The sequence below is a fragment of the Trachurus japonicus genome, chromosome 17, assembly GCF_045865225.1.
Source record: "Trachurus japonicus isolate A0001 chromosome 17, Traja_1.0".
NCBI classification, from domain to species: Eukaryota; Metazoa; Chordata; class Actinopteri; order Carangiformes; family Carangidae; genus Trachurus; species Trachurus japonicus.
In genome coordinates, this window is record NC_140923.1 from 33,856,688 (window position 1) to 33,869,851 (window position 13,164).

General features: G+C 41.2%; 2 protein-coding genes across 2 annotated transcripts in view; one reads left to right on the forward strand and one right to left on the reverse strand.

The window, feature by feature from the left end:
• Positions 1 to 339: 339 nt before the first annotated feature.
• On the reverse strand, positions 340 to 6,724 carry LOC146971178 (NAD-dependent protein deacylase sirtuin-5, mitochondrial-like). The gene is made up of 9 exons (XM_085805486.1): positions 6,616 to 6,724; positions 5,144 to 5,248; positions 4,453 to 4,586; positions 3,809 to 4,034; positions 3,252 to 3,339; positions 3,072 to 3,125; positions 1,894 to 2,017; positions 1,620 to 1,735; positions 340 to 1,363 (listed from the first exon to the last, which is right to left on the reverse strand). The coding sequence occupies exons 2-9, from the start codon at positions 5,241 to 5,243 to the stop codon at positions 1,288 to 1,290; spliced, it is 918 nt and encodes a 305-aa protein (XP_085661612.1). The 5' UTR covers positions 5,244 to 5,248; positions 6,616 to 6,724; the 3' UTR covers positions 340 to 1,287.
• An 830-nt stretch (positions 6,725 to 7,554) lies between these two features.
• Positions 7,555 to 13,164, forward strand: part of LOC146971179 (phosphatase and actin regulator 1-like) — a 46,619-nt gene continuing 41,009 nt past the window's right edge. The window contains exon 1 of the mRNA XM_085805489.1: positions 7,555 to 7,745. Within this exon, the coding sequence (XP_085661615.1) occupies positions 7,634 to 7,745 (112 nt within the window). The 5' untranslated portion in view covers positions 7,555 to 7,633. The remainder of the gene's footprint in view (positions 7,746 to 13,164) is intronic.

Consider the following 13,164-nt stretch of genomic DNA (forward strand, 5'->3'; position numbering starts at 1 on the left):
TGTGCACTCTTGTGCTAGTGTGCACAGTGGCACTCAGATGACGGGCTGCACTTGTCAAAAATGTTCCCCGATTGCTTCTAAATATCCCCGCATGCTTGGCCACTTAATACATGCTTGCACACTATATGCAAAAGTAAGTTCTACCAGAAAAACCTCACCAAAGTGTGTGCGTATAGTGCACTCAGCCAAGTGTGGAGAAATGGGACAGGGCCTGAGTCTTACTATAAAAGCTCCATGCTGGCATCTACTGTTCATTTTAGGTACATACAGTACAGTACACTCCAGTGTACAAAGACCAAAGCAACTGGTGCTTTTCCACCATGACACAAACACAGGAAATGGAAATCTAGTGTTTTAATAATCAGATTCTGTATTATTGCATTAGCAGTTTCAATGGAATACATCATTTGAAAGTGTGCATGGTGTTTATGGTCAACAAAGTTGTTAAAAAACATTGCGTTACTAAATATTTCTGCTTTCATTTCTAGACAGTTCTACAATGATTGAACACTTATATTTTTTTGAAAACACTGACATGTGTAAAAATGCATCAAATGTGTCATGAATAATCCATAACATGTAACTGTACTTATATTTAACACAGTCATACAGCATGAGTGGATTAATGCTGACTCAGACTAGGACTGAAAAGGCATTTTCCCTCTTTGTCCTTGGTCAAAAACAAACTCGGCTAAATCTCTGTAACATTGGTTGATTTTCACTCGAGGTTTAAAGTGAGCATTTGGTCAAGGTTGTGTAAACAGTTTTGAAAGGCACAAGATTATGTTATGGTCTGTACATCATTTCATTTGGTAGAGAGAGAGAAAAGGAATACTCTCCAATGGCACCAGGAGTAATATATTGTTCTGTTCTACAGCATATTCTTTAGGCCTAGTATATCGGAAATAATGATCACTCACCAGCACCTAATATATAATGAACAACATCAACACCCTCTGTTACCTGAGGAAATGTCTTCCTATGCAGAGAAATAACATACGTAGTACGTTCCCTTTTGTACACTGAGCTGCGTAGCTCGTTTTAACTCTAAGCAGCAAATATGTAAAACATTCAAAAATCCCATTTCCAGTTTAGTGAGTTCATATATTCAAGTATTAAAAGATCCATCTCAAAGTCTTAAAATGCTAAATTATTTACAGCTCTCCATCTACAAAGCATTAACAAGTAAAGTGATATTAAGGCATAGATTTGGAGAAATGCTGTGGAACACCACAGCTTCAGATTGCATTAGACTACAAGAGGAGCCACTGACTGCTGTCTGTTAAGTCAGTGATTAACCTCTGACTCGTGTCGTGCCAAGGCTGGAGGCAGTGTGGTTCCACATGGTCCCTGGAAATGGTACCTGCGCCACATCACACACAGAAAAACAAGACACTGGAGATCAGAACTTTAGGGTAACAGCTATAAGGCCATTCACAGAGTCGAAAGAGCTTTGAGTGGGCGATTGACTCAAGGTTAGCAAATATTGTGAAGCGGCCTGTTTTTGCCTGTGATGCCAGTGGAGGGCACTACATATCAATATTCACATTTATCGTCATTTCTAATTCATGCCATAACATGTTTTACTTTTTCAACATGGACTTCGTTGACTGACTTACGTGAAGTATTCAGATTTCGGTGTTGCGTGCATGTTGAACTCTGCAACCGGGACACCTCTGGATGCTACCCGGGGACCAAACATGGCTGCTGGGTAAACGATTGAAGATGTGCCCACCTATAGATAAACACACAGAGGGCAATGACACCGACGTTAACTGGAAATCCAGTGTACATTATTGTGCGTCAGGCCCAGTCTTTGAAAGACCGAAAAAATATTGCCTCATATAACATTACACAATAGGATGTATGCATATACAAATGAAGATAACTCACCACCAGACAGAGATCACAGATTTCCATCTCTTTTTCCACTTTGGTCAGGACATGGGAGTCCAGAGTTTCTCCAAAAAACACCACATTGGGCCTTAGAAGACCGTGGCAGTCACTTTCGTCACACCTTGACGTAGCAGCAAAACACAATACTTGCATTAATAGTTGTGTCATACTGTTTTTATCACAGCATAATCATTGGAATTATAACAAAAAAGCACAGTTTTCTCTCCTATATAATTCAATGAACAAGTAGGAATTGCAAGTACTCTCAGAGTCGTTGTTCACAATATGTGTATTTGGATGTAAACTGAATTACTTCTCCCTTTTTTTAAAAAACAAAAGATGTGCTGAAAACAAATGGCAGAGAAAAGTGGAGAAAAGTTGTAATTTCACAGCACGACACTGCCCCCAAGTGGAATCTTCGACTTCACTAAGAAGACCGAGTAAATGCAAGACAAGAATTTAGTTCACGGAGGAAAAAAGGGAAATTTGATGAAGGCTTTTCATTTCACCTGTGGTCACACTGATTTTAAGGCTGCAACTCAGACATCCTTCAAGGTGAATTCTTACATGAGAAAGAACTCATCAGCTAATCAGGTGGGTTCTATCTGATATTATCAAAACGCAGAACAAGTTGAAATGTACCAATGATACCAATCCCAATTTACAATAGTCACTAAAATGACCTTCAAACAATAAAAAAAGACATGGCTTAAGATGCACAAAATTGCTTATAGTAACTAACTACACACATTAGCCAATGCAGAAACGTTCTTCATCTACTGGATCCCACAATTTATTAATTATCATGTTAATATTTAATGAGATTATTCTTTATTCATTAGATCACTGTCTGAGTGCTGCCACACAGATTTCTGTTCAGTACGGTACAGTCCCACCATGACCTTCCTTTTTAACATACTTGCATGTGAACAGCAGAGCATTTTCCATGCTCACTAAATTAGTCAGCCCAGCTTCCTCTCTTGGTGTTTGCATATTCCTCACTACATCTACAATAAAGAGACACTACTGCCGTGTAGAACATGTTTGAGATGACAGACAAACTGTTCTGAGGCTATTGCACCGGTTTAATTAAGAAAAAAAATGCAGGCTTATTTGGCATCTGAGAAGCAACACAAGATTTGATTTTGAATAATTTCAAGTGACATTAACCCCACCTTGGCAGTTTATCCACTGGAATCTGGGCATCTGGAACATCTGGGTTGGGTGAACTGTTCATTAAGAAAACACAGTGGGTTAAAAAAAAAAAACACATCATGCAGACAAGGGTCAATAAGGGCGACAAATCTTGCGTGTTTATCAGTGTGTGTATACACTCCAGAGGTGCTGCCTCTTACCCTTTGTCCTTCAGCGCAGCACATATGGGGCTACGCTTGTTCACGGTCACGTGTCCACAACTCACACAGCGAGTCTCCATCAGACTGCCTGCAGTTACATACAGAAAATTGGTAAGATAATCAAGAACTGGATCCAGGTTGCAGAATCCTGTACCCCTAAATTATTCAGTTTCAGAGCTGGGTGGGACTATATGCTTAGTGCACAAGTTGTGTAGGGCTCTGCAAATTACACAAGGGCCCCTTGTGTCATACCAGAGCTTGTTTCCGACTCTCGCAGACAGTCCAGTCTATATGTATATGGATAGTTCAAAGTTTTCTACAGGTTGGATTTGAATAGGGGAAAGAACTGTGAGAAAGTGGCTGTAATCCACCGTACACCAGTATGGAAACAGAAAATCCAGAAAGAGATACGTCCTTAAGAATGATAGGGATAATCAGCACTTGTACTCATGTTGTCACAAGACATATTTTTTAATTGATCCACCGACATTACATTAGTGGCGAACTCTGGGGTTGTATGATTCATGATAAGTTTTTTGTTTTGGTCTGTCACTCACCATGAATCTTGAGCACGTGTTTGGACCCAGCCTTTCGGTGAAGGTCATCTATGCACTGTGTGATGACAACCACGGAGCGTCCCTGCTTCCTTAGCCGGGCCTCACACTCTGCTATGGCCAGATGGGCGGCACTGGGCTTCTTGTTCAACGCCAGCTCCCTTCTGTAATGGTAGAACTCCCAGACTCGAGACGGGGTGCGAGAAAAGGCTTCTGGAGTCGCCAGGTCCTGGGAACACATCAACAAACAACAGTCAAAGGCTAAGGTACCAAAAAGTGTTGTCTTCAGAGACAAGAATGTGACTGTCCATAAAGAGCAAAAGATTAGGTTTAAACACCTCAATTAAGGAAGGAGATTATATTTTTTGGATTAAGAATAACTGTTGGAGGTTAATCCTGCTGCAGCCCACTGCACGAGTCCAGATTATGCAACAAACACCATTTCACTCTTTAGTAGTTGTTGCTGGTGACAAATTCACTGAGCAGTGGAGATGTATTATGTAAAAATAAAATACACCTACTCCACAGCAACAACTCTGGACCACAGCTGGAGCAGAGGCTTAATACAAGACTTTGACCAAAATGAAAAAGATAAATACAATCATAAAAAAACATATGTGTGTGTTTGGCTATTGTAAAAAAATTACCTGAGACTGCCACTTCCTCCATTTCTCATTTTCTCCCCTGAAGGTTGGGATTCCACTCTCCGCACTCACACCTGCTCCTGTGATGATAACTATGTGCTTGGCTTTGGAGAAGACGTTACGGAATTCAGACAGGTCTAGGGAAAACAAAATGAAAAGAAACGTATATGTTTTTTCTAAATCTGTGATTTAGTTATTATCATGACTCCTATAATATCAATTTGAGAGATCAGTGTTTTGACCAGTATGTAATTTTTTTACATTGGGGTTCACAGTATCATAATGTTTGCATTGTATTATAGTGTTCCTGTTGCTCCTATCACACACATTGCGTTATCAGAACCTACTGATTAAACAATGAGGTGAGTAAGCAAAATCACAAATAGGCAATTAATTAGACACTCTGGTAATCTTTTTTTACACAAACTTATCATGATTTACAAGGGAAGCACTTGTTTATCATTTATTAATTGACAGTAAATATTTAAGCTTAAATTTAATGACATTTGATCGCCGTATTGTTCAAATGTTCCAAAAACATTTAATTTCTGTCTTGTAAGGAAGGATTATGGCAAATATCTATCATTTCATATATATATATATATATATATATATATATATATATTTCTAATACTGATCAGACACATCAACAAACCAACACCACATACTGTCAGCCCAGTGCCTTTCATTTTACCTGAATTGGGTCTCGCTGCCTCTACCAACGGTCCTTTGGTCACATGAGTGGAGCACATGCGCAGACCCAGGGCAAACACAGCTCGACTTTGGAGAAGCATTGTCACTGTTTGAGAAGTAGAGGTGAATAGAAGCAGAAACACAAAGAGAGAATAAGTGACTGCAAAGCCTGACTTTTTAAAATGTAACTCCTTTTCTTGTTCGCTGCACTGTAGATATGAAAATCAATTTCAGTTTATATCTCTTAACACTAGATTAAAGCAGGGGCACTTTTCAGAACTGACTATAAACACAGCAAACTTTCCTTCACCCTTATCTCTATTGAAATAAAATAAGTGTCTCTTTGCAAACTCCTAATGTACAGCCAGACACACAGACTTTTATTTTAAGTCTTAAGCCTAAACCTATGTGTCCATATTTGTCAAATATATGGTGGAGACACATGGGGCATGGTATCCTGTTTTGAATGGTTCACTCAAAGCTGAAATTGAAAAAGACTTCGGTCGAAACGTCTGTCCTGCCTGCCTGTCCTACAATAAAAAGTTAAAAGGAGCTGATTGGAGGGTGCTGGTTTTCTCTTCTCCTCTTGTTTGCCTTGGCCGTGCACCTCCACATGAGAGTTTTTTCTCCTTTTTTGAGATTCAGGGTGAGTGCTCACTACCTCCGTTCTGAATTCTCACTCAAAGCTGCAAAGACGTGTAGGACCAAGGTAACAGGAGAACTATTCTGTGTTGTATGAAGAATTGCAAAAAAAAAAAAAAAAAAAATTGTGGATGACTCATGAAGAGTGAGAGCTGCACAACAGCTACAACGTGTCAACATGAAAACAAGACATGGCTGAAGGAATGTTTGTAATGCAGTTATGCCATCACAGTGATAGTGAGGTCGTAGTAGTGCAGGTAGTGCAGTAAAGCTGTGACAGCCTGGATTCTAACCTGATTAACCTTAGGCCTTAACCGTGCATTTAAAGACAGTATAAAACGGTATGAAGTTAAGATGTAGCTTATTTTAAACGACCTGTTCAGACAATCTGTGAGTATAAATAGCAACTGGGTGTGCCCCACAAGTTGGAACAAACTAACAGTTTCATGCATCCAAACTGGTTTTGCAGGCTTTTCTCTGCCAGAATAAGAAAGGCGACTGCGTGTCCCCGCAGGTTACAGAGAAGTTGCACCCAACTGCTGTGGCTGTTTGTCGGTCATTTTAGAGAAAAGCATCCGTTTACTTTACTCCAAAGACAGCTGCAGGGGGAATGTATTGACAATAGCAGACTTACTTTACCTGACATAACATTGTTAACAACGTACGACGTTAACAATAGCATGTTGCGCTAAGTTAGCTAGGAACGACATCCCGTCGTGCCCGCTGCCACTTGTTCACATTTAAACATTAATGTATCGCTAATTACACTAAAAATGTCAATGATACACGCACATTGAAATGAAGCTGCCTTGCTAACTTTGTTGTACTTACCACGCAGGGTGATATTTCCTCTTTCGCCGCAGAAAGCTACACGGAGTTGGCTTGTTTACCTCTGTGACTGAAATTTACAAGAGAGGCCGTAAACGAATCACACTGTCGTAAAACCTGTTCTTAAAAATGCACGAAAACTGTTGTTAAAGAGGTTAAAGGGAGGAGGAAAAAATGTGTGTGAGAGAGACACCTGGTGGTCAACTGGTGTAACTGCGATTTATTCAGGATGATTCATTCATTCCTCCTCAGGAGAGAGAGCGCAGCAAAGCCTGAGAAATAGAAGCTGATTTTATTTGTTCGTTTATCTCTAGCCTATCAAATTCAAGAGTGACAGTCTGTCAGAGCAATATAGCTACAACCATTTTAAATGTATTGCTTTATTGTGTTTTTATTAGAATATTTTACTTCTTGTGGGAGAACGAATATCTGAGCTGAACTAAACTGAACATTTAAAATTAATTTTTTTTTTACATTAAATCCTTTTTTCGGGGGTTCTCACTATTAGGCCTACCATTAGATTTTTTTTATCTCATGATTTTTATTATTATGATATTATGATTTGTTTACTTAGTTATTAGTTATTAGCAGGTAGCTACATGTACAGTGTGGTATAGTGTATGTTGCGTGTGCGGTGTATCAATGTGAAAGGCAGCTATTTGTTGGCAGAAATTTCTATTGGTAAAATTATTAATACTCATAGTACTACTTATTATTATTACTGTATAAAAACATGTATAACGATGGTCACACCAAAATAGTCATTTTTAACTTGCAAATTAAAATTGCCTTATAATAGCCGCCCCCCATCACCACCTCCCCCACCCCACCCCACCCCAACCACTCTCTCTCTCCCCACCTCTATCTTTCTCTCTCTCTTTTCGGTGTGTGAGAACTCCCTCCTCCCCTCTGTCAGTGTACTACCTCCCAGTGTGCGTGCGTGCGTGCGTGTGTGTGGCCGTGGTTCTGCGTCTGCCCCAGTCGGCCAGCAGCAGTCATCACTGGACACTGGTTCAAATTGATGGCGACCACTCCAGACAGCAGCACAGACCGCCGACCGATAAGGAGACTCCGCTCCAAGAGCGATACCCCCTATCTCGTTGAAGCCCGACTCTCCTTCAACCTGCGGACAGGTAGGCGCGCATCCATCTCTCCATCCCTCCATCCCTCCATCCACCCATCCATCCATCCATGCTGCCCCCCAAATCTTCCCTGTTACATGTTTTGCCAGATGTCGAAATGTACGTGGGAATTACAGTCAAAGACAAGCTCCTGTCTTACCCACATGAAAAAAGCCTGTTATTCTTATGGACTTGTGTTATACTTTAGATATGAGGCTTATCCCTCCAAAATTCATTAATGGGCGGCAGTGGGAATTGTGAAATGTTATGCAACTTTGTGGACTAACGTTGGTGATGACGTTTTTGGCGCAAAAAAACGTTAAAGGGCTACAGAAATGTGAAATAATAATATTTTTTAGCGCTTTAAATCCGGTTCATGTGTGGATCCTGATACCGTCAACGCCTGGTAACTGCCACCACTGTAATTCAACGCAGTTACATAATGTGAAGAAGCATCAACGTGACATATAGTAGCTATAGCTCAAGCATTGACAACGGTTATGGTGCACAAAATGTGGATGTGATGTCCGGTGTGATCAGCACTGGGGCAATTTGTGGATTTTACACCACAGTGGTAGCTATTCTAAAGAGGGTCGATAGATCCAGCGATGATGCTCATAGTGGTGAATTATCTTCTCTTCCCATCACCCTTTCCAAAGCGTCTTGCATCTCCAGTTACCATGGTGACTTGGCATTTTATGCTGACTGAGTCAACAGGAATCAGATCTTTTGCACTCCGGTGTAATTAGGACACGCGCTGCATCTACAGCATCAGCCTGTTTCACCAAAAACAGATCTCATGGAGGTGATGATGACAGTCATTTACTAATATCTCTCTACATGGTCGTTACAATGTGCTTTTCTCCTCTTAAGGCTCATTTATGGAGGAGATTTGACTGTGCCCACATGTGAAATAATTACATCACAAGTCATACACTATTTGTTCCCTTGGTGCCAATGTACCGAGACACATGGCTATAGCCACACAGAACATATCTGTCCTGAGACCCACTGCAACTTTATAGATGTATCCTGTAGCCCCAGCATCTCTGCTTGCCGGAGTCACACCCATTTATCCACTCAGCAAAATGTATGAGATGCCCATGTCTCAATGTTTGGACGGAGGCCAGTTAGGTTTTTTTTTTTCCTTCTTTCTTTTATCGAGCATGTACTGTAGTATCATTTGGAAAATGGTTTGATTTACAATTGTATTAATGTTCAGCCTACACCAGGTTATAGTGACATTTTGCTCTTGTGCTTGCTTTGATAGTTCATTGTGCATTTTATTTAGAGGAAATCTTATTGTTCAGTGGAAAATGAACCTGTTAGAAACGATCTGAAGATTAAATTGGTGGTGCACAGTGTAAACATCGCCTTGTGTCATATAAAAAGCTTTTTGAATGACATGTGTTTGCAGAGAGCTACAATGGACATTATGAAATCACCTCTTGAATAGTTTTGAACCATTTAGTCTGTAAAATGGCATCAAACAGTGAAAATGTCCAACACAATTCCCCAGGCCCCTCTTATTGCTTGTTTTGTCCAAGCACCAACCCATACTGTAAGACATTCACTCACCGACTGAGAAATGCACAGTAAACCTCACATTTGAAAACTTGGAAGCAGTGAGTCGATTAATCGGCTGATCTTTTTTTTTTTGCACAATTGCGTTTTATACAGTACCAGAGGGGCACTAAAAGCAGAGTCAATGTTATCTCACAGCAGGACAGTAGCAGTCTAAACTCAAGAGGCTGGAGGGATTGTTAGCAGAAGGTCATCACTTTGATCATAAAGCCACTGCTCCTTGCTCCAGTGCAGCTCCTCACTTGCCAACAGTGTGGCTGCTGTATTGACAGCTCCCAGGTGTGTGATGTCAGCCGGGGCAGTGCTGGGAAAGAGCAAGGGTGCTCAGTTGTGCTTTCCTGGATGAATGAACCTTAAATAATAATAATAAATAAATAAAAAAAGCCCCTCCAGCGTGTTTATGTCAGATAAGCCTTTGCAGTCCTAGGTGGCTCTGCTCATGCCAGGGAACCATTTGGCCTGTGGAGACAAGCTTGTTGTCAATGACAGGACACTACCGTTTGTCTCTCTGCTCCCTTCTTTTTTATTTCTCTACTCTACAACGAGCTCATACAAAGCATGAGGGTGGAACGGGGGCGATTTGTACAACAGTGTGCTGTTGACTCACTTCCACCTGAAGAAGTGGAGCAGGATTTAGCTTTAGCTTATTGCCAAGGAAACCAAAAGTCTAATGGTTGTGTGGCCAGGTGCTTAATAATGATAAATGACCAGGGCTGCCAATGACGTGAAACAAGAACTAAGCAATTATCTCTGTGTAGTTCCAGACAAGATAATAGCTTTGGTTTCTCTTTGTTATGTTTTTTTTTTTCTTGCAGGGTCGTTATAAAGGTTTGACACACAACCTAATATACAAAAATGATTACATTCATAAAGTGTGATACAGGAGGGGAGGTCAGAATTGATGGTGTTTTGGGTAGACAAATTTATTTTGCAGCTAAAGCTTTATCCATGTTTTCATCAATGAACTGCTACTACACAGAGAGCATGAAATACACTTTCATATCAAACACTGTCAGGCTATAATAAAAGGCACTGCCAGTCTGGCATCTGCTGCTCTGATACCGAGTTGTGTAATTCGTTTTGATGTGCGGCGAGTTTGTCAGCATGAAAAATTTGGAGATGGGCTGAAGCTTCACAGCCAAGTCAAGTGTTCTGTGTTTAAACAGCTGATTTTTTTTTTTTTCATTTCATTTTTTGCTTTATTCCCTGATGCTGATCTGCTCATATGTGGATCAGTTGACTCTGTGGGGAGTCATTCTCGGCTGCAAGTTTGACTTTTGCAGAAACAAGGCTTGTGGCATACAAATGACAGTCACCCCCTGTGGGCTTTCAAATGGAGAGCATGTGTGAACCATTGTTTCATCGCACTGGCCTGTTTAGCGTCTGTGCTAATCTAATTTGCCCCACAATGAAAAAGCCCTGCACACAATAGCAGAGATATAATAATAATTATGAAGGCATCGGTTACTGCGCCGATATCAACAACTGCGTCATCTGTCGTAAAGCATTAAAGGGTGGAGGTGTGGATGGATGGTTGACCTACTTCACAGGTTTGATTTAGTCATTGTTGCTGCTTGTTATGAGGTTTTTTGTGACCTCTGCCTCTCTCTCTCTCTCTCTCTCTCTCTCTCTCTCGCTATCTATCTTGCATACACTCACACATACACACATACACACACACACACACACAGTGTCATCTGGACCAGTAGCAGAGGGATTACAGTGTTTGTGGAACTGCAATCATTACTGTTTTACGGTTTTCCTAAGAATCCTGTCTATGGATTTTCTTTTGGCCAAAAGGCAGCGCTATATGCATATGTGTGTTTGTGTGCACATGTTGTTTTGCATGTTTGTGAGCACCGAGTGTGCATGCATGTCACTCCCTTGTTTGTATGCTGTGCGCTGCCTGCTGACACAGCATCCGTCTCACCGGAACAGGTTGTCTTCCTTGTTTTTATTTGCTCATCATTCAGCAGCTCAACTACAGGCCCATCTGCTTTCTGTCTGCAGACTGATGCCACACATAAGAAACTCTCTCGTTTACAGGAGCTAGCGCTTTTGATTTTCCACTAACACACTGCTGCTAACAAGATTAAACACTTGGAGTGTCACAAAATCTTTGCTCACATAATCAAGATAACCTTTTTTTTCTGTGTCTCTGCCCTTGTTATGAATCCTGCAAATGATTTAGAAGTCATTTTGTTGTTGTTTTCTTCCTGTGGACTTTGCAGCCTCGACACACAGGTCATCTTGTCCTCATAGACCCAGGGTCTTCTCAGGTCTGCTCTGGCATATGGAACATTAATCCCAACATGCGTATTGTACAGATGTTAATTGGGTTGAACAGCTGGATGCCATGTGCATGGGAGAGGTGTGTGGATGCCCGATGGCTGGAGCTCCCACCATTATACCTGCTCTGAATGCAAATAGACAAAGCTGAAGCCCAGAGTTGGCTGCATTGCAGTTACTGGGGGGACAGCGTATATGGGTACTTCCCCCTAGCTTTTGTGCAAGTGAGTGCTTGCATCCTTATACATACACAACTTGCATGCCCTGTGTTGTACATGTACTCTCTCTCTCATACAATTCAGTGTTCCAACGGCTCAGTGTTGCAACCACATGACTCTATAAAAAGATAAACTCAAGTCATTCACCACCCACCACTCCCTGCTACTCTCTCCCCTGTGCTGCTTTTTGTTGCAATCCATGTACAGTAAGCGCTGCTGTCCGAAAAAGACTACAATCGATACACACCAGATGCATGATGGGACAGGACAGATTTGTGCTGCAGAGTTTTTTGTGCCAGCTGCGTTTACCTGACGATAATACTTAGTGCCTCTCTAGCAGGACGTGTATGCAGATATTTTGCGTCATTCTGTTAATCATCTACAAATGATTCACATGTCCACTCTCACCAAACAAAGTCTAGTTAGATTATGCCGTTTTTGTTGGAATTTAAAAGCAACTTAAGGTGACTGCAAGGTCAAGAACAGACAGTATTCAAGCTGTCAGTCCTTGTTTCAAAGGGAAAGAGAATTTCAGATGAACTATTTGGGCAGGAGTCCAGTGCAGTGTCTGCTGCATTTGTCATTTTATCTGTTTGTAGCGACTCTAGAGACTATTAGCAAAAGTGGTGATAATTAGTGGAAAGAGAGTATCACTTCTCTCTCTGTATCTGTGCCACTTTTAATGGCCTCCCCTCACACACAGCCTCCAAAAACACATGTACGCAGCACATGGCTGACATTTCAGACCGTGATATGATAAAGCAACAGCCCTGCATCTCTTAGAAAAAAAAAATACAAGCATCAGCATCCATCTTCCATAGGTGGTTTCACATAGGCTGTCTTGTGCAGAAGCATCCTAGGTCTGAATAAAACATGAGTTGGAAAATCAGAGTAAAAATAGCAATGCTATATCCAGGACTCTATTACTGGATGCTCATTCTGCATAAAAATTCAATCGACCATCAGTGTCACCTGGACAGAACACCTGCCAACCTCAAGTAGCAAGATGGCTTAAAGAAAAAGACTGGCAGATGTCTTCAGTGAGAGCCTGGAGCGAGCTGTATCATCCCAGAATCGTTCTCTCTCTATCTGCTTTCTTTTCATCTCTCCCCCTCTTTCTCTCTTTCAGTGCCACACTTGGAAGTGTGGGAAAGAATCCCTGGCTGTGATGTTCTTACCACACGCCAGCAGAGAAATAACGCCTTTTTTCAAAAGCCTCCCAAGCTGAAGAAAGCTGCATGATGATGTGCTTATGGGTCATATTTATAGTAAGTGTGGCAGCACATTGGGCAGAGAGGGGTAAAGATACCGCTGCAATCTGAGAGGCAGCATTGCCAAGG